The sequence below is a fragment of the Agelaius phoeniceus genome, chromosome 9 (genome assembly GCF_051311805.1).
Source record: "Agelaius phoeniceus isolate bAgePho1 chromosome 9, bAgePho1.hap1, whole genome shotgun sequence".
NCBI lineage: Eukaryota > Metazoa > Chordata > Aves > Passeriformes > Icteridae > Agelaius > Agelaius phoeniceus.
In genome coordinates this window covers 12,998,683-13,026,459 of record NC_135273.1, presented here as the reverse complement: position 1 = coordinate 13,026,459, position 27,777 = coordinate 12,998,683, and the positions used below count along the sequence as shown (strand labels likewise).

The 27,777-nt window shown below is 48.1% G+C and overlaps 2 protein-coding genes across 9 annotated transcripts; one reads left to right on the top strand and one right to left on the bottom strand.

The window, feature by feature from the left end:
• Positions 1-1,451: 1,451 nt before the first annotated feature.
• On the bottom strand, positions 1,452-12,027 carry C9H10orf95 (chromosome 9 C10orf95 homolog). 3 transcript variants are annotated; one of them, XM_077182941.1, is made up of 2 exons: positions 10,569-10,671; positions 1,452-3,100 (listed from the first exon to the last, which is right to left on the bottom strand). In XM_077182941.1, the coding sequence occupies exon 2, from the start codon at positions 3,034-3,036 to the stop codon at positions 2,362-2,364; it is 675 nt and encodes a 224-aa protein (XP_077039056.1). In that variant the 5' UTR covers positions 3,037-3,100; positions 10,569-10,671; the 3' UTR covers positions 1,452-2,361. The 3 variants fall into 3 exon arrangements, with proteins under 3 accessions (XP_077039056.1, XP_077039054.1, XP_077039055.1); XM_077182939.1 differs by lacking the exon at positions 10,569-10,671 and adding an exon at positions 11,862-12,027 and having other exon boundaries at positions 1,453-3,100; XM_077182940.1 differs by lacking the exon at positions 10,569-10,671 and adding an exon at positions 10,286-10,469 and having other exon boundaries at positions 1,453-3,100.
• A 1,754-nt stretch (positions 12,028-13,781) lies between these two features.
• Positions 13,782-27,253, top strand: SLC68A1 (solute carrier family 68 member 1). 6 transcript variants are annotated; one of them, XM_077182935.1, is made up of 10 exons: positions 13,782-13,848; positions 15,045-15,115; positions 19,545-19,813; positions 20,281-20,360; positions 21,177-21,626; positions 22,390-22,507; positions 23,465-23,561; positions 24,293-24,464; positions 25,013-25,206; positions 25,413-27,253. In XM_077182935.1, the coding sequence occupies exons 3-10, from the start codon at positions 19,649-19,651 to the stop codon at positions 25,664-25,666; spliced, it is 1,530 nt and encodes a 509-aa protein (XP_077039050.1). In that variant the 5' UTR covers positions 13,782-13,848; positions 15,045-15,115; positions 19,545-19,648; the 3' UTR covers positions 25,667-27,253. The 6 variants fall into 6 exon arrangements, with proteins under 6 accessions (XP_077039050.1, XP_054493406.1, XP_054493403.1 ...); XM_054637428.2 differs by having other exon boundaries at positions 13,825-13,959; XM_077182936.1 differs by having other exon boundaries at positions 13,846-13,954.
• The last annotated feature ends 524 nt before the right edge of the window (positions 27,254-27,777 follow it).

Sequence of the window (27,777 nt, the reverse complement as noted above, 5' to 3'; positions counted from 1 at the left end):
TCCTGATGTACTGCAAGCAATTGTGAGCCTCTGCTAAAAATACACATTGTCAGAACAACAGCCTGGGTGTGCCCAGCAATCTCCTGTTCAGAGTCCAGGCAGCAAAACCAAACAAAACTTTGCAGAAGATAAACAGGACAGGATGAGTAAAGTTAAGGGTTATGCCCTCTGTCTCCTCATGGGCTTTGGAGATGACCCCAGCAGCAACACATATTTAGAGAAAGTATTTGTGTAGGCAACAGGCTCTGTTTTCACCTATCCATCACATACCTCTGGGAGAGCCTGTCTGTGCCCCTTGATTTTGGGGACATTTCCACTATAACATGGTATCATGCTGCCACCAGGAACCTAACAGCTGGAGGTATGGCATTTAGGATAATTTATTGTGCAAGTCCTTGTAATTTATGTAGCATTTCAAAATCACTATATGGCAAACCCCATACTCTTCCTCACCTTGCCTAGAAGAGCTAGTTTATACCTCTTCCAGGATCTCACCTAAAGCAGCCCCTGCCCATGGCAGGCAGCATCCAGTTCTTACAGCTCAGCTGTGTCCCACAACAGCTACAGGGGATGGGGAAGAAGCTCCTTCCCACACCCCACTGAGGTGCTGAACCACTGTGCAAGGACCCAATGCATGAACTTTGGTTTCACTGCCCAAAGGAGCTGCTTCTTCTGCTGGAAGGACAGAGAGTGTACCACCAATGCAGGCATTTAAGTGCACATCCCTAGCTAGGTAGGACAGCCTGCTCAGCCAAGGAAGAGATCAAAAAAACCTCAACAAACAACCAACCAACCCAGCAGGAACTGCTGCCTTTTTCCTATACTAGGTAAGCAGAAGCATAACTTATTAGCCAGCTGTCAGTAATGGAGGCCTTTTCTAGCACATTCAGCAAGTCCCACGGCCACTGTTTGCAACACAGCCAAAGAGCACCAGTTTGGTCCAAGGTTTCTACAGCACTTTTTCTGGTTCAGACCTCTTGCAGCTTTGTCTGGCAGCAGAGTTAACACATTTCCAAGAAGCTAAATGGGGAAGGGGAAATGCAGACAGTTGCTGAGACATTTTGGCAATTGGTTAAACAAAATCTGTTGCACCAACTAAGAAAAAAAAAATTAAAGAAAAGCCACTTGCTTTCACTTTATTGCAATTCAGAACAACCAAAGGCCTCCAAGTTCATTCACCCTCAGTCTCTCCTTTGCTATGCAGATTGATAACATCCCATTCCCTCCCATGTGTGAGGCCAGGGGGAGACTAGGAGACTACAGGGTGACAGAGAGGGTCCCCTATTTCTTCTGTATGCTTATAAAGTTCCTGCTGGTCCCTACAGAAGCTGACAGAAAATAAGCTAGGGCAAGGCAGGATACTGCCAAGTGGGACAAGGCACCATGGCTGGGCATGAACCACAGCAGAAGCCATCCCTAATGTCACAAAAAAGTGTCAGATTTGATTGTAAGTTGTTCACAAAAGAGACTGATGTAAGGTATTTAAGAATCAGAAATATAAACATTTGCATTTGTTTTTTTATTGTTTATAGTCATTTAAAAGGTAGAAGTTTTTAGAAGTTTGCAAGTAAGTCAGACCCAACCCCTCACAGCCCTCCAGACTTCCAGCACAGCTCTTCCAGTACAACCACCAAGCCATGGAAGTGCTGTGATTCACACAACTCCAGTAACCTCATTGGAGAGCCAGCACCTCCAACAAGAGCCAAGTCAGACCCAGAGCAGGGCCTCAACAGCAGTTTCAATAAGGACATGTGGCCAGGAGAAATGAGCACCACACTATCAAGTGTAGGAGGATGGGGACACCAGAGTGTAGGGAAGTGCTGCACAGGCCTCACATGGTGATAAAGCACAATGATATGGTCATAAACAGCAGTGACAAGACATGCAGACAATTGTTCTTCAGAGTGTTCAAGAACCCCTGTGTCCTCTGGGACCTGCACTGCCCTCAGCCTGAAGGAAATTCAGCTTTTATCGCTCCAGGAAGAGAACCAGCTTACAGGCCCTTCCCCTGGACAAGGTAGGAAGAGGCCCATCTTCTCTGATCAAGAGCTGCAGTTTGGAGATCCCCCACCAGGCTGTGACCAGTTAACCAAACCAGTGGAAATCAAATGCTCATTTTAAAACCAGGACCAATGAGCTGACCCAACAGTCCAGTGTCATGTGGTTTCTTCACAGGGTGGGCATTATGCATCAATAAGGGTAAATCTGCCATAAGATTGTGGTTGATGGGGAGCAGTTAAAAGAAATCAACAAGAATGGTGGCATCCATTGCTTGTGTTACTTGCCAACCACACCAAAACCAGCTGCCAACTGGCTCCCATGAGGGTACTGGAGCATCAGTCCATTGGGTATCTGACTCCCTCAATGTCTCAGTTTCTTTTTCTTCTTACGGTTCCGGTCCTCGCTGCTGTCATCTGCCTCACTGGCACTGGGGGTCACAGCCTGCTGGATGACCTTCTTCTCCACTGCATATTCCTGGTCTTCTGTCTTGGGGTCTCCCTTAACCAAGAACTCCCCTTTCCGATAGGATATGGAAACATTGGTCCGGGGGTAGGTGCCATAAACCCTCCGGAGATCATCCTTCACAAATTCTGGGAGGTCTTTCCTAGGCCCAAACACCTTTCCAAGCTTCCCCCATTGAAGCTCCCCTCTCATTGTGAAGCCTTCTGGCCACGTATCTCGATACTGATCTGACCTCTGGCAGGCAGCATAGGGATGGTAGTTTACATAGGGGCTGTAGATAGGGATAGGGACCATAGGAGGGAAGTGCCAGCTGTGGTATGGATGGATATAGGGACTGGAGGCACTATAGAGATGATGATACTCCACCTGACCTCCTGCATAGTCAGGGTAGCTGTTCCTGTCCACCACAAAAGTGATGGGTCGACTGTAGAAGTTGTGCATGTGGATGGGAGGGAACATCACAGATCTGGATGTGTCTTCTGCTCTCCCAGGCCGCAGTGGTGGGTAGGTATAAGCAGAAGGTGGGATCATGGCTGGGTAATATTCCCGTGGCACAAAGCTGGACTGGTACATTGTACAGGAGGCTGGGGTTTTACACAAGGGGCACTTCTCTGGAGCAGTTGCTAAGTCTCAAAAGCTGTGAGGACAGAAGGGGAAGAGAATCAATTTATACTGGTTATATACATTTTGGGGTGAATAAGGAGATACACTCGCACTGTAAGCATACCAACTAATTAATAATTAATACAAGGAGCTCCCCACAGCTTGCAGGAGCAATAACCTACCAAGAATAAGTGAGCCACATTGCCAGTGACTGCTTGTTAGCTCCTCTGCAAGACATTATTTAACCCACACATTTCTGAGTTGCAAAGATGAGAACAAGCTGACATAAAGACCACTGAGGGCAGAAGAGTCAACCTCATATCCTCATGACTTGTGTTTGCAGTGCTAGGAGGCAGCAAGACACTGCAAGGAGCTGAGGCCCTTGAGCAGGCATGAAAGTGGGAAAGGCAGGCACAAGGGAAAGAAACAAAGCAAGCGGGCAAAGAAAGGAAAGAGGCAACACAGCCCAACCCTGCTGCAGTCATGTCAACTGCCGTCCTGCCCAAACAAGGAAATCTTAAACAAATAAAAAGATCTTCAGCTGCCCTTGACTCTCTCCCCATCCCCCCAAAGCCCTGCTTTTACTCTGATAAGCAAACAAGAGCTGTACCTTTTGTTTATTTCTAGAGCAAAATCCAGGCACATCTACACTTCCTCTGACAAGTTCTCATGTGCAGGTTTCTCCTTCTGGTCTCACTAATTACCATTCACGTTTAAGTGTGCATTTACCTTGAGCAACTCTGACCTACAGCTGAATTTGCTCCTAGCCTGCCTTTGCCAGTTATCCAAGCACCCTCCAGGGCATGAAGCAATGTCCTCCCATGACTCATTATCCTCTCCCCTAGGGCCAGAAAGGAAGCTGTATATAGCATAGGGTTGTTTTTTTGTTTTTTTTTTTTTTTTTTTTTTTTTAAGAAGAGTTTGCTATCAGAGACAGGAAAAGATCATGCATAGGACTATAGGCAGCAAACTAGATTTTTTTTCCCCACTGAGTTCAGATCCTGTGGGCTCTTCTTGCCTTAACTAGAGTTGCCTCTCCCACAGGCGTTAACCAAGAAAGAGAGATGAAAGTTCAGCTGTCCCCTAAGAGTTGCTTGACACAAGCAACACTGGGTACTGCAAAATGTTTTTTTTTTCTTTTTAGCTAGCACAAGTTCTTCCTTTTCCTAGAGGCTCATAATGCACATTAACTAGCTCAAGCCTTTTTTTTTGCCATGGGTTCAGGGGTAGACACCTACACTCCACAAAGGGAACAGCAAAACAGCACTGGAATATTCAGTCAAGACTAGGCAGCACCCTTAAACAAGACTTGCAGCCTTGGAGACAAAGCCCATCACAACCATCACCCCCTCAGATAGGAGGAAATGAAACAAAGTTCACAACCTACTTGCCTAACTTGCTCAGAATGACCACAAAAATCCAAAGGGGTGTTGTATGTCAATGGCAGCATAAAGTGGGCACATGGAATAAATGGTCTCATCTTGAAAACCAGTCTCAGCATCTCTTTAAGTAGCTCATTCATGCATTCCTTTTGAGATGCACACTTTGTAAAGTGCTTGTATTTCAGAGCAAGTGGTCTGCACAGAGAGTGTGCAGTTATTGCATCCATCATATGAAATAAAGCAAGCCCAGCTTACACCCCTTCTGCTGGGTCAGTGTGCTGCTCCAAGCCAGTTAAGAACCACTCTGGAGAAGCTGTTCACATCTAGCTGATGACCAGCTCTTGCTCAAAAGCTTCCGTAGCACCCTGCATTTTGGCTGTCAGCATCATTGCTCCCAGGTCTTCCTGGCAGCTGCAAGGAGAAGGACTGACAGGCCATCTAAATCACTGGGGGTTTAATCACAAGGCAGCCTGAGCACAGCTACTAATTGCTTTGATTTTACACTGAAGAAAGATAAGGGGAACAAGCTCGTGTCTTAGGACAGAAGGAGAAGACAATCAGGATGACCCACAAGAGGAAGCAAACTGAACAGATAAGAAGGGGAAACAAGATGAGGATTAAGCAGGGCTAGAAGTGCTTCAGGGCAGCATTATCACATGCCCTACCACAGAAGCCAACACATTTCCCTGGAAGCAGATCACCCGGGGGGAGTGTGTTGACAGCCTACACAAGACTTCCAGCCCCAGAGGAAGTTTGCAAACCTGTCAGGGCAAGCCTTGACTGGGTGGCCTCTGCCAGCCCCCCCTGCACAGCTGCTGCCCTGCCCCTGCCTGCTTCCAAGCACAGAGCTCTCAGACTGCCCGGCCACAGTCTTACCTGCAGAGGCACCGAGCCCCAGCTCCTGGCTTGCACTGCTCCGAATGCTCGGGTGTGTTGCAACAAGGTTTTGGTATGCAGGAGCACAATGCTCCGGCCCTGCCCCTGCAGAGCAGCACCCTGGTGCCCCCAGGGGCTGACAATGCGATTTACCCCACCATTACACAATTGCCTGTTGTTCATACCGACCTTCAGGCTGAGCTACAGCATGACAAATCCACGTGTACAGGAGAAAAGGGCTTTGAGAACACCAGTACCAGCTTGCCCGACCCAATCCCTCAGTTACCAGGAAGTAAAAGCAGACACTGCTGCAGGGAAAACAGGGTTTGCCCAGAAGGTGATCATTTGTCAGGCCATCTGATGGCTGGAAGGCATCATTAATCAGATGCTTAAGAAAACTGACTCCAAACACCAACATCAAGTGGTACCACTTGAAGGACTCCAATTCCCAGTTTCTTCTCCCCTTCCTCTTCTCAAGGAGACCTTATAGCACCTAAAGTACCTAAAGGGGGCCTCCAAGAAGGCTGGCAAGGGAGTTACACAAGGGCAAGCAGTGATAGGACAGAGGGGAATAGTTTTAAACTGATGGAGAGTGAATTCAAATTGAATATTAGAAATTAAAACTCTTTACTGTGAGAGTGGTGAGGCACCAGAGCAGGCTGCCCAGAGAAGCTGGATGCCCCATCCCTGGAAGCATTCCACGTGACACTTGATGGAGCTCTGAGAGCTCTAGTCTAGTGGAAGGTGCCCCTCCCCATGGCAGAGAAGTTAGAACTGGATAATCTTTAAGTCCTTTCCAATTCAAACCATGCTATGATCCACCTGCTCTTACTTCTCTTGTTTCTCCAGTACCAGCAGCCAGAGGCTGGCCTGGTCTTGGAAGTAAATATGTGACAGCCTCCAACTCTTCAGGACCAACTACAGGACCAGAAAGGGAGAGGGGATCCTAGCTGATCTGTCTCTTCAGACTACCACCCTCCTTTGCTCCACCTTCAAGCTCTGTTATCCCTTGGGGAAAAAAAAAAAATTAAAAATCACCACATCTGTAACTGAGCACTTGAACGTCCTGAGCAGGAACAGGCAAAGCAGACCTTAAAGCCTGAGCTGAACTCTGCTAAATGCTTGCCTGCTCCTGAGAGCCACTGACATCCATCAATACATGCTAGGTATTGGTGGCACAGACAGACAGAAAGCCTAGATGGACAGACAGCAGGCTGTGCCTGGGAGCCAAGCCTCCCCATGCCAGGGCATCCAGAGCAGTAGTTGGTAACAGGGAAAAACAAGGGGCCAACACAGCAAGAGACAAGGCAGCCTCTCCTTTTAAGCCTTTCCAGCAGTTTTGACCTTGCTGGAAAAGGGTTCAGATCCCACTTGGCTGTTGCTGAATGAGACACCAGGCACAACAAAAAGAAGAGAAAAGTCCAAAGATGGTCACAGAAAATTAACGTAAGATTGTCATCTCTTCTTGGTGAGAACATGATACTGCAGACTATTCCCAGACTTGCCAGAGCTGACTCCAGCAATTCCCTTACCCACTGGCCCAGTCATCTGGCAGGGCCTTTCCCTCCTCAAACATCTCAGTGGAGGTCAAGGGGACTGACACCACAGCTCCCAAAAAAAGGCCTGCCAAGCAAAGTGTGCTTCACACCAGCTGCCCCACATAGAGTTGCTATGGAGCAACCAAGCAATGTTTGCAATACAAAACTAGAGAGGACATTTGATAAGAGAAGCTTTTGTTTCAGCCCTCTCAGTTACTACAGGTGATGAAACCACCACTAGTCAAAACAGAAATGCCCAAATCTGGTAGGGCTTTCCTAGTATCTAAAGCAGCAGAAATTACCTGCTAAAAATACAGGGGACCATGGTTTTTCTGAACATCTCAGGGCAGTAGAGATTTACTATCACCTTGGCTAGCTTTGAATTTGGTGAGATTTCTTTTTAGGTATTTCTGTAACACAAGATACCACTGTGAGCTACAGAAAACAGAAAAAAGTAAATATTAAATTCATGCCAGACTTCACATTCTGTAGGAGAGAGACTGAAGTGAGCCTGCCTGTATCATGGGCAGTACCAACACACAGCTGTGCCACAATACCCAACATGTGAATCTTCATACAAATATTTCACCTGTCTGGAGAGTCTGGTTTCACCAAGTCCTCTGTCCAGCAGAAGCAGGGTCCCCAGGTCAGGCAGGCAGTTTGGATGGGTTTAGATACTGCCTCAGGGAATATGCTGCAAGCCAACACAACTGTGGAGACATTGGGCCCATGGGAGAGGACATGACCATCTAATTTACTGTAACACTCAACCCAGACTATTCTCACCTCATTCCATAGCTCTGTGATCAGCTCACAAATGAAGATACCATTAAGTTACCCTTTCCTCTGCTCCAGCACTCAAGCTTTCAGACTATTCTTTCTAGCTTTTTTCCTGACCTCCACCTCCTCCCCCACCCCACAAAAAACCACAGATCTCCTGCCATTGCCCTGTAACAACTCCCAAGGGTACAGGGATGAATACTGCAAAAGCACCAATTTCCCCCAGCCAAGAGGATGAAGAAGTAATGAGTTATTTCCAGTAAGTCTCCCCATTTTGAGCAGAGTCTGCAGAATTGTTACCACCTTACAAAGCTTTGGTAAAGACTTTTAAAAAAGAAAAAAAAAAAACAGCTTCAAGGACTGCTTACAGTGAGATGTTAAAACTGAATGTTTTTATTAAGCCAAGGTTTGTCCTCCATCACTCTGGTGTCAGTCCCACACACTTATCCAGCATCCTGGTAGCTGGAGATAGTGCGTGGGAGAAGATCACGACAAAGCAGTTTCATATTTTTCCTTATCACTTCTATCCCTTTATTGCCAGCTTAAGGTCATGCCTGGTTTGAAGTCTTTTCAATAAAACTTACCCAGGAGAAGACTCCCAAGTACTTCTTGGGGAGGTGAGAAAGCAGTACACAAAAAGCCACAACACAGTAACTTTGATTCTCCACCAGCAGTACCGATCCTTAGGACAGAGGCACCTGGCTGCCTTCCTAAATGGGATGCTTTCTCTTAGCCAGACATGCCTGGCAGCAACACAGGAATTCCAGGAAAATGCAAAAGCTTGTTAAAAGCTGGGCCTTTTCAGGCCTTCATTTTTATCTAGAGGACCAGATTCCCATACTAGTGCTGCTAAATAATGGAAAAACTTGAATTTTTAACAGAAACCCACTCACCCCCCAAACATAAAATAGCACCACATTTTGGTACACTCTGCAAGAGAAAATCAGCCCCAGGAAAGTACTCCAAGAAGTGTTAAATACTCGCACAAGGGGTGACTGCATCACACCCAGTTCAAGGTACCAGCACAGAGCAGTGATTAACAGCAATACAAATCAGTGCTGTAGAGAACAAGCCTTCACACATCACTAACCCAGTCTGAGGAACTCCCCCAGCAGTACTGGGGCTCTGACCCTGTTTCCTCTCACCTCCTTTCTCTATCAGGAATTACTTCACTGCCCAAGCCAACTGGAAGAATACCACAAGCACAGCTGATACAAGAGCTCCATGCACAATCCCTTCAGCTCAGCCAAGGGGGAGAATTTAACTTCTGAAGCCAGAAGACACCAGTCTCACCCTGCTGTTACTAGTGCACCATGAAGAAAAGAGCTCCAGCTGGCATTGGTAACTCTGGAAATAGCAGCTAATGCATACTACAGTCAGTCAACCCTTACAGAGGCCCTTTGAAGAGGGAATAGATCCATTTCAGCTATTCAAAGCAACATTCCCAGAAAGCACTGAAGTCTGGTGTGGGTCTGGCATTTGTTTCTGAGGTCTGTGCAAAGCCCAGACTCTATGAAATCAAAACACCAGGAAATGGCCAAGTCATTGCAGAGCAAGTCTTTACTTGACAGCCGTCATCCAAAAACCACCTTCCTGTATAACTCTGCTCAAATAGCAGTCAAATGCAACTCACTGGTGACAGAGAGGTTTGGAGCAGCCATTCCTACTCTGACTGCAGCTGCTGGGTAACACAGCAGCTCTGGAACAGCTGTGCCACCAAGAATAACACATGATGAGTGTTACCATAGGGTGACTGCATCAGCAGGCAAGGCTCTAGAAAACATCCCTGCTGCTGCCAAGGTGATCCTGACACTGTCACCTATTCAGCCTCTCCCTGGGCATGCATCTGCTGCACCAGAGGATACATTTTGGAGATACTCCACAGTTTCTCTTTTTCTGACACATTCTCCTTTCAGCTTAGCCTAATTTCTGTGTTATTACAGCTTCCACCACCACCATTCCTATCTTCCCAGTAACCACTGCAGGCACCTTTTACATCGGATGTCTTCCTCACCTGAGGTTCAAATCTGTGTCCCATGTCTCAGTATCCCAGCCACCATGTTATTTCTCATTTAAACCCTTTCCCAGATGCAGCTGTGTATCTGGACACTACTGTTTTTTGGTTTTTTTTTTTAGTTGAGCATATTTTAATGTGTATGTCATAACATTCAGTCGTTAGGATCCCCTCCATGTTAAAACACAGCCTGCATAGACCTGCTCCTCCTCTCACTCAAGAGTTAATCTGATACCCATCATCTCCATCCACACATGTTCTTCAAAGAAAAGATCTCAGTACCAGGTAGGTCAAGCTTCCAAATGAGAAGGTCCTGGTTGAGCCCTCAGCTGTGACTTCTGCCCTACTATTCCCCTTCATATTACAGTGTTGAGGGAACAGACTCAGGGCACTAATTGTACCAAGCACACCAATAAGTCAACTAAACAGCCAATAATCTCATTAATGCACCAGTAGCATCTCAGGGCTATTTATACCACTTTGCACACAGCTATGAAGCTACTAATCAAGTCTTACGAACCACACATGATGCTGTTGAGTCACCCTTCCCTCCCACAGCACTTAGCACTAGGATGCACATCTACCCCACTTTGCTCTGCCCTCCCACAACAATTCTTTCCAGGATAGACCTGATGTAGAGTCCAGCAGGTTGTTCAAGGAGCATCACTTCAGCATTCCTGTGAGCTTGAGTCCTCAGGCTTTGCTATCATCCAGACACCTGCAATCCTTCAGTCAGCTGATCTCACTTTTGTCTCATTTTATACATTACTCTCTAATTTCAGGATCCACTTTTTCTGCCACGTTCATGCTTTCTTTACCTCAGTCTCCTCCCAAACAGCCAATCCACCCAGATTATTTCTTCCTCAGTTTTGCCACATCCATAATTAAGCCTGACAATTCTGATATCGTTACCTTGGTAATCTCGCCTTATGTGGTATTACTGATATGGTGCAGGTGGCCTTGAAAGGTTTTACCCTGCAAGAGCTGCTTCAGACACTCCATAATTATTTGGTTCCTCCTGGTTATATATTGTTTACTTTACACACTCCAAGACAAATCATTCAATTCCAGCCTTAATTCCCATACCCAGCTCCAGTTACCTACCAGAACTTTCTTATCTTACACAAAAACAGTTTGCATAACAGAACAACATGTTTTGTACTTCCACAGCATCCTACTCTCACAGCTGCTCGATTACAAATCTTTGTCCTTGAAGTGCTCTTGGGAGAGTCTCCTGATACCCTGCAAAGGAGTTAATGGATGATACAGCCAGGTTCTCCAGAGGGAGGTTGTGCCCACAGTGGGTTTCCTCTGTTGACAAACACCAGTGTCACAGAAAACTATTTGCATTTTAACTCTTTCTCCTTTAAATAGACCCTATGCCCACATATCCTGCATTGAGGATGGATATGCAGAAGTACAGAAGGCATTATCCTATGCATTTACACTACATCTTCCCAGAGTGTCAACACCCTAAACAGTAGGACAGGAAAGATTATCCGCTCTTTGGGGTTGTATTACATACAACATACCCCTCTGGCATATAAGGGAGTTTTCTGTTACAACAGCAATACACACTGCATTTCTAGTATAAGTTCAAACATCTGAGCTAGAACTACCCATGGGAATACTGCTCTTATTGCATCCCCAAGGCAGACAGCTGCAGCATCTGCTGATCTACAACTTTGGTATAACTTTAAAAAAAACCAACCAACTACCTTCTGTTATGTACAGAACATAGCTCACAAATAACATTATTGATTTTTTTTTAAATAGGAATCAAAAGAAAATCTTGTGTTTCCAGGAATACAATCACTCAGGCTTTTCTATGTCATTTTTTCTAAATTAAAGTGTTTAAAGCCTCTCATCACACAACAACAATGATTTACATTAGTATCTTCCACAAGCAGGTGGTGCCAGGAATATTACAGAGTAGAGCACTGGCAGGAGTCAATACTACAGCCAAGTTATGCTACTGTACATGGACTGGCACCCACATGATCAAACAGCAGATGTGAAAATGGCACCACCTGCAAAGGGATTTGTGTTTTTAAGAAGCCAGGCAAAATACAGAACATCTCAGTCACATACTGCTCTGCTACTGCAAACATTAAAGATAGCATATAACTGCAGAAACATTGCAAAACAGCCCAGTCTATAAGTGCAGAACATAGAGAGAGATTTGCTGGGCATATGTGTACTCACATGTGGAGAAAAGACAACCAGGAGAACACCTTCACTTAACCAAGGAGCAGTAGGATACACAACCTGATCCTAAGAAAGCAGGTTATTTCCACAGGCTCTTTTTCACTCAAGTACCTTAGGGACACACAGAGAGTAAAGAGATACCCTAAGATACTGCATTAGACCTAATAGAAGCTTTTCCTGTGGTAACTAAGGCAGCAAAACTTGTCTGAACATGCCTTATACCTTAAGATGATAACAGGAGGCCAATTCCTTCAGCAATTACATTACATGCTCAGACAGGGAACAAGAATACAGGATACAGGTAAAGAAGCAGCTAAAATCAGCACAAAAGCCAGCGTGGAAAAACCTCAAAAGTACTCACCAAAACTTTGGGTTCTTTCTCAAGTCAGTAAAACTTAAAGAACTGTAGCCTTTAAAGCAACAGACTAACTGACACAGAAAAGAAGCCTCCATTAAACACTACAAAAACAAACCTTCCACTTTTCTCTCAGTGCTACTTCCCCCCAAGCTTTTTACTCACACTCAGCTACAGCAAAGCTGGTATTTGTACTCACAGCTCATCCAGGTTGTAATTAAGTAAGAAGCCATATCAGTGGCTCCCATCAGCACTATGTTATTGTAAGCACCTGCACTGTGCTGGACCTTCACAGACAGAAATCTCCACAGGAGTTTTAAATAGGTGACTCCTTCTGTAAGGTCAGCTCATCATCACCCAGCACAACAGCAGCAGTAGTGCAGCTCCTTTGGGATACTTACTGATTCTGTGATCTTAAAGGTCTTTTCCAAACTAAATGATTATTTGATTAGTGCCTTATGCCTTGCTCTGCTGCAGGTGATCTCAATAGCTGAAGCTAAATACCTACAAATCACTCTTTAATTACAAACCATGTTGATTACAATTAGTTGTCTGGCTTCTAGGAATTTATAAAAATAACCTGCTTAAGAAGCTACTAGTAAGTCTAATGTGCAAAACCATTGGCAAGTAATAGTGTGCAATAATACCTTTCTGTGCACAGCAATTGGCTTTTGCTTCAATTTTTCGTGGTGAAATTTCCCCTGGTGAAATTTGAGAACAGCTTAATGGAAGCAACTGTTGCAGCGCGAGACCAAAGGTGATACATATGCTGAACAAAGGAGTTGCTTCTTTGAGAGAAAGAGCCACAGAGAGATCTTAAATGATAATGGACAATAATAGTCCCTATTTTCTGAAATACACAGGATGAATGGAAATTAATCATGGGAGAGAAATGCAAGTCTCTGATTACGAAGAACAGAGACAGGATATTTGCTGGATTACTGCCCCACCTTCTGAAGCAGCCATGTATATATTTTTGTTCCCACTAAATTGTTCTGCAGCTTGGCACCTGCTCCTTGGAGAAGAGGAGGCTCTGGGGAGACCTCACTGCTCTTTACAAACCCTGACAGGAGGTTGTGATGAGGCAGAGGCTGGTCTCTTCTACCATGCCTGCAGTGAGAGGGACAATGGAGATTCAGATTCAATACTAGATATTTTTCGTTTGAGTGATCAGGCATTGGAATTGGTTGCACAGGTGGTGGAGTTCCCATCCCTGGAGGTTTTCAAGTGGCCTCTGGAAATGGCACTGGGTGATACGGTTTAGTGGCTTACAGGTAACAGTGGTGGCATTGGGCTGGCAGGTGGACTGCGTAAACTTGAAGATCTGAAGCAATATCGGTGATTCACGATTCCCTGACTCCAAGCTCTGGCGTTCCGGCCAGGCCGCGTTTCCATGGCGACGGGCGGACTGACCATAGAGGTGGCGCCACACCAGAGAGGCTCGTGCGGCTGGGGGCGGGGACATGCAAATAAGGGAGCGGAGTGCCCTCACACGCGATGGCCGCCGGGAGGTGCTGGCGGCTTCACTTGCCAGGACGCAAAATGGCCGCGGGGCGGGGTTGGGGGTGCGCATGCGCGGCCGCGCTGTGCGACGGCGGAGCGGCGGGGGAGCGCCGGTACCGGACGCAGGTAGGAGGCGCTGACGCGGCGCGCGGGCGTCTCTCCCGCCTCATCGCTGGTTCCGGTCTGTCTCCCTCCCCGTCGTGTGGTAGGCTGGCGGCCCCTCGTCCGCTCAGTAAGGTGCTTCGGGTAGGGTGGGAGAGACAATACCCCCCGGGGGGCCGCCTCTGCGGGGCAGGGGGCACCCCCTGTCCTTGCAGTGGTAGAGCCCTGGCGGATATTCCTTCTTGTTTCCGTGGATGATTCCACTTCGGGCCTGGGGGTGCCGTCGCTCCCTGGTCTCAGTGCCCGTGGGCAGGGGGCTCAGCGCTGGAGCCGGGTCTGCCTCCCGGCAAGGGGAGGCGGCTCTGGCATCGCCCTCTTCTCCCCGAGTGTGCTGCGGGTCTCTGGTGTCCCTGCTACTCCTTCCCTCCCTTCACCTGGCAGGCTTCAACCCACTGCCATGGAGCCTGCGGGAGAGCCCACCAGGGAAGGATGGCAGCGCCTCTGCCTGGCCACCCAAGGTTGCCAGGCCTCTCCTCAGCGTGGAGGGTCCTGCGGATGGGGCACAGGGATGGCAGCGCTGCTTGGGCATGTTCAGAGTCACGGTGTCCCCATGTCCAGCCTGGCTCCCTGTGCTCCTGTCCTGCCCAGGAGGCCAGCGGCTGCAGTTGGGGACCCACTCAGTGGCGTGTGGCCTTGTGGCTGCAGCCGGGGCCCTGTGCAGGGACGGTGCCCTGGGAGGTTGCACAGGTGAAGAGAATCCCTGTTCCCGGGAAGATGTGTAGCAGAAACTCCTGGTGACTGCACTTGGCTGAGTGGTGAAAGTTGCTTCTCGCCTGCAGTTTCCTCTTAAGTCTTAACAAAGAACAGGCAGAATGTGTGCAGTAATCCCCTCTTATAGCTCCTTTGAAGCAAATCTTGGGGTTTGTTTTCAATGATGATTTCAAATTTACTTCTAGTTTTGTAATTTGAGGCCAGAGCTACCTGGCATTGGTTCCCATCCTTGTGCTGTGAGGTCCATTACAGGATTAGAACTTATATTGGCAGTAAATGATCAGGAACAAGTTTTTTAATACATCTAACACACTTCCTTTACACTGTAAAAGAATGAGTTCTTTAGACAGGGGATGTTGCATGTTGTTAAGGTAAAAGCCTTGCCAAGTTCCATGGCTATGAAATCTGCCCTGTTATCTCTGTATTGACAAACCTTGTGTTCTTATTAGGCAATGAGATCTGATTGAACAAGATTGCTCAGCTGGAGCACAGCTCCACGGAAGCTACCAGCTGGTTCAAGGTATTAATTGTCTATGTGGCAGTTGTGTTTGCGTGTATGAACTCAGCAGGGGTGATGGAAGCACATGATTGCTTGTAATAAGAAGGGTATTACTTAATCTTATGATGCACAGTCATCAATTGTTGAATTGGTAAACAGTACTGGGAAACACCCTCGTAACCTCTTTCAGTCATGTTTCCATGCCTGATCCAGGTGGTTTCAAAGTTTTCATTTCTTCACACATCAGATACAAAGCTGCTGGGAGCCTGCTTTGGGATGTTTGTTCATGTTTCACACAGGACTGTGTTTAATGTTCCCTCAAGAGTCCTTGTTACTAAGGGATTATCTGAGGGTGTTAGGAGGGTTTCAGGAGAAGTATGGAGTGGAGAAACTGAGAGCCTTGGAGTTATATTCATCTCTAAAAGGGTGCACAATATCCAAGTTTTGTCAGAGGAGCCTAAATTTTATGAAATGTGTATCTAGGAAGGAGCTTTCCTGGGACAGAAATAGGATTTTGAGAGGTTTTTTTTTTTGTTTAAGTGGAGGCTCTGTTGGTTTCATTCATTCACATAGCTCTGTGGGGGGATTCTTATTTTACTGACAGAGTTCTGCCAGAATCCAGGTAGCTTTGTGAGGTGAGGACCCTCTGAGATGTATTGTGGAGGTGTCCTGGGGTACCACATGTGTGAAGGAAGGAGTGTGCAGAAGCTGGTCTGTGCTCCCAAAATGGGCTCATCACTGACAGATAACCCTGACCAGACCAAGACATCCGTGACTGTCACTTGCAGGCTCTGGGAGGAGTTGATGTGCCCAGCACCAGTCACAGGGCATCAGCTCTTCCACAGGTGCAGCTCCAGCCCAGCTTCCCTGTGAGTGGGGCCACACCCCCAGCACCCCAGTCCTGTCTGGCTGTGACAAATGTCTATAAATAGGGTTTTCTCTCAGGTGGTTTTTCCAGCTGCTGGGTGGATTTATTGTGTGGAAGCTGCAGACATACAGAGCTGGCTTAGTAAGCCCTCAAAACCCAGAATATGCAGCAGAGGCAGTGTAGTGGCAGCTCAAGCAAGCACAAACATATCCTAAAGTATTATTTGGGATTCCAGCTTGCATTACCCACACAGGGGAGAATGAACACAAGAGCCATCCTGATACTGCAGGCAGGTCTGCAGATGGCTGTTTCAGGTTGCTGAGTGGCAACTTGAGCACATAAAAATCATCTGGCCCTGCTTAAAAGGTTGGCTTGAGCCAAGATTCACATGTAGGGCTCTGCTGCTGGCTCAGTACAAGTGGCTTCAGCTGTGGAAGGCTGGAGCTCAGCCTTGTAGTAAGGCCAAGGCATTGCCGAATCACCACGGGACACAGGGACTCGTGCATCCAGCTGTGAGCTGGCTAGGAACTTAGAGCACATGTGTGAGCCCCAAGCTGTGGTGTGTTCCAGACACAGCTGGATGCCAGCACTCTCAAACAAAAGCAGTGCTTTCCTGGTAGCCAGTATTCCAACATCCTCCTCAGGAAGATAAGATCTGTGGACGTCACTGGCAGGAGCCAGATGTCAAATGCGGAGGAGGAAGTTTCTCAAATAAAGACTCATTGCTTTTTAATTTATGAGCTTGTTCCTTTATGACTGTGTTAGAGGTTCAGTGTGAATGAATGATGGCTATTCCCTCCTGCAGCTCCTTTTCCCATTCCTTCTTACAGCCTCATGTTGAAAAGTTCTGACATACTCCATGAATAATTCTCCATCCCAAGGAAAAGGTTATGAAAATACCAGTGTGGCAGTAACACAGTCCTTTGGGTGTAGAAGTGAAATCTGTTTTTTACAGACAACTGTGATTTGTTTCCTTTTAACTGCACATTTGCAGATGAGGAGGGAAAAAATATCTAGCAAATGACCTAATGACTATCCTAGCAAAAGTGACATCACTGGCAAATATCAGCTGGCTGGAGGGGTTGCACATCTGTGAGGGAGTGATGAGGGAGCAGAAAGGAAGTGGAACTTCACCCTCTTTGAACAGTGCTGTAGCATTTATATGACAAAATGAGGTGTCTCTGGAAATTTCAACAGCTGTGGTTTGTGCAACATGTGCTCAGTGAAGCACTTTTTGGATGGGGACAGCATGAAGTGCAGCACTGAGACCAAGTCTTGAGCAGGCTCTGCTTTCACTCAGCTTTTGGATAGCAAAGGCAAGGCCAGGATAAGAATCACCCTAGTAGGTCACACTGTTAGTCTGTCTGTCCCCATATCCTGCCCCATGATGGCAGCAGGAGATGCTTTTTAGGGGGAGAGCACACGAGTCTGGGCACCCTTTATGGCCTTTCCACTTGTCCACCCCCAGCCTGCACAGCTGGCTTGGGGCGGTTAGAGGCGATTTCCCTGCCTTATTCCCTTTAGTAGCTGTTTGTGTACAGCTGTTTTCTGTGAATTTGTCTAATCCTTTGAAGCTGCTGCCCAGCTCTCTAATATCCTTTGGTAGTGAATGTCAGGTGTTTACTACCTGCCAGGAAAGAAATATTTTAAGCTGACTTCCTGTTAGTTACAGTGAGTGTTCCCAGTTCTTGTGTCCTGACAATTCCATGAAGGGGCCTGGCACACCATTGTCTTCATCTCCTCTTCAGTTGGTCCTCCGCAGAAGACTTTTGGCGAGAGACAGGGGGCTTACCTCTGGGGCAGAGGACTTAGCTCTTGCCTTAACTCTCCCTTCTTCTTAACCTTTGTCTTTACGCATTGTGACTCCTTTCCAATTCTTGACCATACAAAAAGAAATTTCCCCTTGAGGCTTGTCTGTCTTTAATTACGTCTATAAAGGTTCATTGTCTGGCTGAATTCTCTTCCAAGCAGTGTCTTCCTTTTTTCTGGCCATGGGTTTTGGCCTGGCAGGGATGCAGAATGGTGTCTGAGCTCTGCAAGGGCTCTGCAGTTGGATCCAGTTGAGGTCTAGTGCTTTGGCTGGGAGTGGAACCGAGGTGCAGTTTCAATCTAGTGATGTAATTGATTGGAACAAATGCTGTTCCTGCTCCTTCTGAACTAGTTATGAGGAATTCCTTGGCCTAGGCAGAGCAGATGGTTATTTTTGCTTTTCTAATCTTGCCTAGAAGTGGTCAGGCTCATGGCTTCAGGGAAATGCTGAATGGGACTGGCCTTTTATCAGGTTTCATACCCAGACGTTTATTCTTCTGCTTGATTTCCTGCTTGGACTTGCTGCAGCTGGTGTTGCAAGCCCAAGAGGATGGTGTGGTGCGTAGGTTCCTATTTCTTATGTGTTCAGTCTTATCCCACATTGCAAAGCCCCCATGATGTATCTGAGGTGGGTGAATGCAGACCCCGGAGGGCTGAAACAGGAGTGGCACACAGCCCTTTATCTTGCTTTTGACAGTGCCAAGATAACCTTTTTGTCACCCTTCATGTGTGTGCTGTGAACAGGGCATGATGGCATGGGCTGGAGAAGCTGACTTGTACTGATTTAAGAAACCCTTATGTCTCACATAAGTGCCTTGTGTTTTGCCTTGGGTCTGTAGCAACTGTCATGTGAGAGAGGGCTCAGCCTGAAAAGCACAAGAGAACCTTTCTGGCCCCAGCTCCTGGCCACAAGCTCCAGTCGGTGCAGGTGTGAGGAGTCCTCCTCTCACACTCAGCCCCTTGTGAACATACAGCGACTTGTTCTGGTCTAAGGCTGCTGTGTCCACGTGTTTTATTTCTGTGTATGTTGCTGTCCAGCCAAAGCACCTTTATCTCAGACTATGGTCCTAAGACTTAGGTCATTTCAAGACAAGCTGGACAACTGCTAAGGCACTTCTGGTTACCTTTATTGCATGATGGCAGCATGCCTGCTGCAGTTGTGTTTTGGTCGTGTCTCTTCATGCCACAAAGCAGCAGCACTGCTCACCATAAATAACTCCTGTCTGAGCCAGCCCAGGTGCAGTAAGCTGTGACTGCCTAGGGAAAGCATTGTGCACATGTGAGGTTACATCACAGCTCCTGTCATTTTTATTTGGATAAAAATTTATGTGAGTACCTAAAAATACCAGTGACTAGGTGTGTTTTCTGAAGGCTGCTTTGTTGTTTGCAGCTATCTGGCTTGATTCTTCCTCTGACCTTGCCTTTAAAGAGCTGGATTAATTGTCTGCTTGCTGGATAACAAAGAACATTACAGGGTAAAGGACAGGGCAGGCTCCTCAGGAGGAGGCAGCCATACCCCCAGGAGCCCACAGCCCGGCTTCAGCTTAATGAAACAGCTTTAGTGCAGCAGACAGCTTCTAGTCTCTTAAATCCCCTCCAATCCACTTTGTAGCAGCTCTTCAAAACAATACAAATTCTGATTGCTGCATACAGAGATTTACCAATTAACTTAATCTGTTAAAAAAATTGATCTGTTTGCATTTATCCTAGGGTGACATTATGATGCTTGTATCCCCATTCATGTGTTTTATTTATTTTTTTTCTCTCCTGCAGGAGCAACAATGGATTGGCCCCATCAAAGATGTAGTAGGTGTTGGGAGAAGACATCTCACCTGAAATGGAGGTGATCGAAGGAGCTGAACACTGACTGCACCAACATGGGGCTGCGACTGCTGGCTTGTCTTTTCCATTTGCCCACTGCAGTGATCTACGGGTCTCTGTCGCTCTTTGTTTCCATTTTGCACAACGTGTTCCTCCTGTACTACGTGGACACCTTCGTCTCTGTTTACAAGATTGATAAACTGTCCTTTTGGATAGGAGAGGTTAGTTTTTTCCATCGGCTTCTGCACTCTCTAAGTTGGAAACTCTGAAACCAAGACTGCTCCTTGCTAGAAATGTGAAAACTGTTCATTGTAACAGCAGTGTTCCCTTTTGGAGAGGGAGCGAGGGAGCCTTCCAAGTACTAACTTGGGCTTTTCAGTTTTTCCCACCTACATAAAAATAGAACAAGCTGTGACAGAAAATGCAGGAACTTTGTTCTTAAGACTGCCTTTCCTCTGGGGATGTTGGGGTGTTTCACAAGCAGTGAAAACCACTGGTCTTACTGCCAGTTGCCCCAGACAGGGGCATCATACAGTGGTGATGGGACAGGGAAGGTGTGCTGGGACAGTTCCTGCTGGTAGCTCAGCATGCCAGCTCAGCACTGCTTGCTTTGGTGACAGAACGGAGCTGTCCTGTGGTTTGTTTCACTGTCCTGTGCTTTATTTCACTGTCCTGTTTTCTTTCCTAGACAGTGTTTCTGATCTGGAACAGCCTCAATGACCCTCTGTTTGGCTGGCTGAGTGACCGAGTATTCCTTAGCACACAGCAGTAAGTGGAGTTCTGCTTTCACAAGAGTCTGGGAAGTTGTTTAGTCTCTGGGGAAGATGATGTCAAATTGGCAGCTTTAAAAAGATGGCGTGGGAATGGATTACTGGGCATGGAACTCTTAAATACCTCCTTTTCATGGCATCTTTGAAGTTCAGTGCTCATAAATGTTGTTTCAGTACTTGCCTTTTTAGAGAAAGTCACACACACTTATTGGGTGGATGTGGCCCTAACCCTTAAAGTCATGAGTGGTGCAGAACCTAAAATATGGGCATCTAAAATCTCAAGCCCCTGCTATATGACCAAGCCTGTTGATGGGGTGTTAGAGAGTGTGTACATGGTTTGGGAGGCACAAGTGGGAAAAGTACAGTTTATTTCCACATGAAATGCCTTAGACCAGTTGTTCCCAAACTCTATAGGATGGAAGGCAAGACAGCTCTGTATTGTTGGCCGTTAGTATTTCTCATGTATTTATGTCAACATTTTAATGAAAATAGTGGTGTGGCTTCCTGAAACTAGTAAAAAGTCATGAAAATCATTTACATTGCACAAAGTGCAGACAGTACTGCACTGTCAGGGAGACAAATGCTCTAGGAAAAAAAAAATCCCTTTTTGGCTTTCTTAAACCCATATTTTCAGTGTATTCACTGTTAGCTGAGAAGGTATCTGATGTGGGTGGTTGTTACTTGAACAAAAGCTGTATTTGTGTCTGTGCCCTTACATGACTTCCTTGGAGAGGAAAAATATGTGATCATGCAGGGTTTTGTCCAGGTATTTTTATATTAAAAAAAATATAAAATTTTTTTTCTTCTGTTGCAGGGCAGGAGCAGAGATTTCGTCCCCTGAAGTAGTTCTGAAGAGGCTCAGAGCACTAAGCCACAATGGCCCCCTCTTTGCCATTTCTTTCCTTTCTTTCTGGGTTTCCTGGGCTCATCCTGGTTTGCAGTTCCTCCTTTGCCTTTGCATGTACGACAGCTTTCTCACCATGGTTGACCTCCATCACAACGCCTTGCTTGCAGACCTGGCTGTTTCAGCAAAAGACAGGACGAGCCTCAACTTCTACTGCTCCCTCTTCAGTGCCATAGGCTCCCTGTCTGTCTTCATGTCCTATGCAGTGTGGAACAAGGAGGACTTCTTTTCCTTTCGCATATTTTGCGTCCTGCTGGCCCTCTGCTCCATTGTTGGTTTCACCCTGTCCACACAGCTGCTCCGCCAGCGGTTTCAGGCTGATGGGAAAGCGAAATGGGACCAGGAATCAACCCTGAAAGAGTAAGGGTCACGAACTATCAGCAGAGACAAAGGCCTGATAGATCTGCAGCAAACTAAATGTGTGAGAAGATCCAGAATGAGGCAAAATTTGTTAATTATCTCTCGTTCTTGTCTATTAATACAGTTTTCAGGATCAGCTGTCACACTGCCTCCTCTGAAAATAGAACAAAACTGTCTTGTGTCAGCCCTAGTCCAAACTGGAGGCAGAGGCCTAACCTGCTATATGGCCATCCAGTGTTTGGAACACAAAATGAATTCATGTCTAGAGCACCCAGTGAGGCCTATGAGTGGTAAAATGTCAGAAGCAGCTTATGAAAGCATTCGTGTTTGAGCATGAGACCACATTGCTGCCTATGTCCTATGGAATTGGACAAGTGAATGTCTGTCTCTGTCACTCAGTTCAGCTGCCTGATAGTGGCTGAGCTGTTGGTAGGCCACACCAAGCTGATTTTCCCTGTTCAGCTCAGTCCTTGGGCTGCCTCACTTGTCATCTCTTGTTATGAGCTGCCAGCATTATGCTGTAGTAGCAGCAGATCCTGGTGAGATCTGCCAGGTGAGCTAACTGCAGGGACCTGGAAGAGGAAGGCATGTATAGTGGAATGGCAATCAAGTTATAGACTCCACTGTTTTGATTGGTCCAGGAATATGAAAGGTCAGGGTGGGGGCTAAGGAGAGACAGCTCTGCATCTACACAGGGAGAGCTGGTGACTCTGTCTTGGTGTGAGGGATTTATGGTTGCTTTTTATCCCTCCTTTTCCTTGAGGCTGTACATTGAGAAACTCTCCGTCCCCCAGGAGAAGAGGATCACCCTGGCAGAGTATCTCCAGCAGCTCTCCCGGCATCGTAACTTCCTCTGGTTTGTCTGCGTGAATCTCGTCCAGGTAGGCACAGAAGTGACACACTGCGATTCGGAGGATGAGTGCTGGCTCTGGCTCTTTGAGATGGATGATTCAGCAGTGTGTAAGTTCCTGAGGAAGGGCAGAGATGTTCCCAGCACCCACTTGCTCTTGGAGCCTCCTGCACATGCTGGCTGATTCAGCAGCTGGTATCCACTCTCCCTGCTTGTGACAGGATACTTCTGAGCAAGCTGTGGGGTGCCCCTTCCTCTCTCTGCAGTGTAGGCTGGGTTATGGAGGCTGACTGAGCTCTGTGCAGCCCATATGGGGTGCAGAAGCACAGGGCCTGGCTCACAGAGGGGATGAGTTTAGGAGTGCTGTTTGCTGGCGTGGCTGTCAGCACAGTCTCCTTTCCCTTTCCATTTTCCTGAGGCTCACATCACTGTTCTCGCTGTCCAGCTGGATCCATCTCTCAGCTGGCTTTTACTATTTCTGTTCTTCACCCTCTTCAGTGATGACTACCAAATGCCGGTAGCCTGCCCAGCTTTGTGTGCTGCAGTCATGGCTCCCTGAGGATCCCTCAGTTTCCCTCAGGCAGATGCTGGTCTGCATCTTTGTGTTCAAGCCTCACTGCTTTACCGATGTCCTCCTGCCGGCTGCCTCCTCCCTCCTGCCATGCCACTGTCTCTCCCAGCCTCTGGTCACTGCTGTCACCTGCTGGCCCTGTCTGCCCTAGCAGCACTGTGCTGTACAGCTGGGCAGTGGGGCTGACTTGGGCACAAAGTGGGCATAGCTGATGGTATTGCAGCTCTGCAATCTCAGCCAGCAGTGTCAGAAATGTTACAGCCAAGGTCTTGCTCTGCTGAAGTACTCCAGGCCTATCCTGCATGATCCTTTGGCATGGGGCTCCTAGGATAACAGAGCCCAGTGGGCTGTTAGCCTTTTCTGTTCTTTCTCACTGCTATTCCTGCTGATCAGCTTGTCTGCATGCTGCCTTCACAGGTTTTTCACTGCCATTTTAACAGCAACTTCTTCCCTCTGTTCCTGGAGCACCTGCTGTCAGACCAGATCTCTGTCTCTACTGGATCCTTCCTGCTTGGTGAGTTTCAGGTGGGACGGGAGGGAGCGGCTAAGTTACACAGGACCTGGCCCAAGTCTGGGTTTGCCCTTCCCAAGCTCCATCTGGGGAGAGGTGTGCTCACATGCAGGACTCTGCACGCACCCCACGTTTCCCTGGGACCTCTGAATTGTCCTTCCTGGGCACAGAAGTAGCTCAGAGCCTTTTCTAGTAAGGACAAGCCTGGTGTGCTGGACACCAGACTCCAGAGAGGTATTGCTCAGAGCACTGGAGGCTGCAGAATGCAGTGTTCCCAGGATGCAGCAGAGAACACAGCCCTAGATTTTATCCCTTTTCTTCTGCAGCATACAGACTATTTCCAAGCTACCACAGATATGTGGGCATTGGTCCTAGAGTTACCCTGGGAGGGTTCTGTGCAGGCCAGGTCTGGTCAGGCAGTCCTGCCTCTCTCATTTCTGCTCCAGGGCTGAGTCGCGGCCTCTGCATGACACTGCGCAAATCTTATTTTCCTTTCTGTCCATGAGGTTGATGGAAGAAGGTCTCCCTCTGTAGGAAAGTGTGTGCTGTGCCACAGAGCCATGGAATAAATCTGCTGCAGCCTTCTGTATATGTATATTCTGTATATGCGGAGGAGCTGCTCTGTATTGTCCTGCTGGCAGTAGCCAACCTTTCTGTCTCTCTTGGTATCATGTCTGGGGGTATGGTGGAAGGTGGAACTCCATCAAGCTGTTTCTGCATCTGTCTCTGTTCAGGTGTTTCCTACATTGCCCCCCATCTCAACAACCTCTACTTCCTGTCGCTCTGCCGCCGCTATGGGGTTTACGCTGTGGTGCGAGGACTCTTCTTCCTGAAGCTGGCTCTGAGTGTTGTCATGTTCCTGGCAGGACCTGATCAGGTGTATCTGCTCTGCATCTTCATTGCCAGGTAGGGAAGCACTTCCCCTGCTCTCTGCTTCCTGGGAAGCAAAATGCATTGTCCCTGTTTTAAGAAGAGGAGTGGAAGTCAGGGAAGAGGGGGCAGGATCATACATAGGCCATGTGGTTTCCAGCTCTGACAGTACATGGGACAGGTCACTGCAGAGTCCACAGGCTGTCCTGCTGCAGAGTAAGGGAGGCAGTGATGTTCAGGAGGTCACAGACCAGCAGGACTGGTGGCAGCTTGCACCTGCATTTGCCAGCTGCTGAGAGCTTCTGTCCTCTGCAGCCCTTGGTGTGTGCTGCAGCTGCCTGTGAGCCACAGGCCCCGTGTGTCCTGTCCCCAGGCCTGTCTGTGTGGGAGGTCAAGAGTAAGGGTACTGTCTTGCAGGGTAGAAAGTCTTACTGATAGTGGTGTTCCTCTTCTGTAACTAGGGCACCTGAAATTCTTATTTCAAGTATGGGGAAACCTTTTCAACCCTTGCCATTTTTTATGATCTTACACATTTTTCCTGTCATTTGATAGCCCTATTCAGTGCTTTGCCTGTTGTTTTGCAGCAACCGCGTGTTCACAGAAGGGACCTGTAAGTTACTCAACCTGGTGGTCACTGATTTGGTGGATGAGGATCTAGTCCTGAACCGTAGGAAGCAGGCAGCCTCAGCCCTGCTCTTTGGGATGGTGGCTCTGGTCACCAAACCGGGCCAGACTTTTGCCCCTCTGATTGGCACCTGGCTGCTCTGTGAGTACACAGGTAAGGATGGTCCTGGGGAAGCAGTGAAGCAGAACAGGGCAGAGTTCAGTGTCTGGCACCTTGTGCTGTGTCCTGGGTGGGTGCAGAGGGCTCTTCAGTTGTTAACCTGTGCCTGGTCTCTGCATCTCCACGGCTGGTGACTCAAAGAGAATGGACAAAGATCCATCCCCACAGCCCCATTCTCACAAACTCTTCTCTGACACCAGGCTATGACATCTTCCAGCGCAACCCCCTGAACAATGTGGTGAGTGCCCAGCCGAAGCTGGAGTCTGCTGCAGCCTTGGAGCCAACTCTTCGCCAGGGCTGCTTTTACCTCCTGGTCTTTGTGCCCATCGCGTGCGCCCTGCTGCAGCTCCTCAGCTGGTCACAGTTCAGCCTGCGTGGGAAGCGGCTGCAGGTGGTGAAGGCTCAGCGGCAGAGCCTGACACAAGGCCAAGCACCAGAGGTCAAAACAATCTAAGGGTGCCTGAGCCCCCCAGGATGCTGCTGGTTCCAGGCTGGTGCTGGAGGGCAGGTGAAGGGCAGGGATGGTGGGCTGAGAGAGCCTGATGTTCATGGTTCAGCTGTGAAATGCTGTGATGCCAATGTTTGTTCACTCCAGGTGGTCATCACTGGGGAAGGCAGAGAGGTTCAGCATGTGTGGGGCCTGAGATAGATCGCTTGATCTCAGAAGCAAGAACATTTTATCCCAGCCTGTCCCAGGGAGCAGAGCTGCTCATTCCAGCAAAGAGGTGCTGGGTTGCAGGTGCTAGAAAACAGACACATCCCCTATGTACTTCTCTGCATTGGGCATGGCTCTAGGGAGCCACAGCCTCTGCAGCTGAACAGGAGGAGACTTCACAGGGAGTCCTTCACTAGAGCCTTTCACCCTTGTGCAGTGGGAAGCTTCTGAGGGACAAAGTGACCAAGGGAATGATTGTCAAACAGGAGCAGGGATGACAGGACCTTGAAGGCCTTTCCCAGTAGAGAACCCTCTGCTGGGAAAGGTAGAACCCTCCCACTTGCAGTGCTGTGGTTCTTGGACCAAATCCATTCTTAAGCATTTGTTGTTCATGAGACAATATGCTGCACAGCCAGGATCTGCTGGGTGTGCTGTTTTATGCTGAGGTTCCCTTCTCTGTGGCCTTGTAGAGGAAGTTGTTGCTGGCCTGGAAAAGGTGCTGGGCTCGAACTGAGTTCAGAGCCCTGAGCTGTATCATTTCACCAGGCATCCCATTGCATGTGTTTATTCCTCATTTGCCCTCCACAGTCCCTACTACTCAGTGCTGTCACACAGCTGTACCATGAGTCCCCTCCCATTCTGGGCAAGGTCAGGGAGCCAACCCCTAATTCAGCCGCTGGCAGTGCCTCCCTGCCCAGGGCAATCCCAGGTGACCCGGTGAGGCAGCCTGGTGCCCTCCCCTCTTGCAGGAGAGCACAGCTTGAAGGAGACACCAGGTCTTGCTTTTGTGCCTTTGATTCCTCTTTGGAGCCTGTCTGACACAGTACTGGGCAGTCACAGGGTGGGGATTTTACCCCTGTGGGGAGGGGCAGACACCTCAGCTCCTCTGTGCTAGAAACAGTGCCCAAGTTAGATCATCTCACCTGCTGAGAGCAGGTCAGAGAGCTGCTGAGCCAGGGACCCAAGGAGAGCAGGTGCTTTGGTCTCCCTGGTTTTGGTTGAGAGCAGATGACAGGTAATCACTGAAGGGGTCCCTGAGGCAAGGGAGTGACTCCTCAATCCCTGTAATGTGTTTGGGGGCAAGGAGAAGGGATGTGCCAAAGCCTGTGCCTGCCTGCTGCAGGAAGGTGGGCTGGGCAGGCAGTGTTTGAAGCTGTTGCACGTTGAGGGATGTTCTTTGTTTAGTCCCAGGTTCCCTCTGGGGTCTCAGCCCACCAGCCTGCCATCTTGCCTCAGGACATGGCTGCCTTCTGTCTTGGACCAAGACATTCCTGCCATGAGGCTGCTGTAGTTCTTACTGGTTCAATCATAAGTGATTTGTGCAATTTCTGACCAAGTTTGAGAATGATTCTCCATTTCATAAATTAAAGATGATCTTTTTCTGAATTGCTTGATGATTTTCTTCTGGCCAGTGGCTTGAGCCTGGCTGGGTGGATGTGGTGCTGTGGGGACACAGCTGTGGCTGGGTGGAGACAAGGGGACAGCTCCTTCTTCACAAAACTGCACTGAGGCTTGGCTGTTTCTGCAGGGGGCAGAGGGGATTACCTGCCTTTGAAGGGATGCATCACTTACCCCTGCTGCTTTGGAAGGGCCCAGAGTTGGGCCTGTCCTGTTCCTATACCAGTGGGTGCTGGGGACAAAATGGGACAGTCATAGCACTGGGCACTGTGCCACCTTCCCTTTGAGAACAACTACTCACTGCTCTCTTTGCAAACAGCAGTGGCATCACCCTTTCTCAGCCCAGGCTGCCATCTTCCAGCCTTTCACCTTTCTGCAGTGACAGAAGATTCAGGGATAACGCATGTAAAGGAGAGTAGATGTGGACACCACGGCTGCAACCCAGGAATCTCCTCCCACAAAAGCCAGACCAGGAATGCAATCCTGGACCAAAGATGTTGTCTGGCCAGCAA

Bases quoted from the DNA above. Each gene is read 5' to 3' on its own strand.
- C9H10orf95 (XM_077182939.1), bottom strand. From the start codon at position 3,036: ATGTACCAGTCCAGCTTTGTGCCACGGGAATATTACCCAGCCATGATC.
- SLC68A1 (XM_077182935.1), top strand. From the start codon at position 19,649: ATGGGGCTGCGACTGCTGGCTTGTCTTTTCCATTTGCCCACTGCAGTG. The intron at 19,814-20,280 runs GTTAGTTTTTTC...TTTCTTTCCTAG, and splicing joins TGTCCTTTTGGATAGGAGAG to ACAGTGTTTCTGATCTGGAA. The intron at 22,508-23,464 runs GTAGGCACAGAA...CTGCCTTCACAG, and splicing joins TCTGCGTGAATCTCGTCCAG to GTTTTTCACTGCCATTTTAA.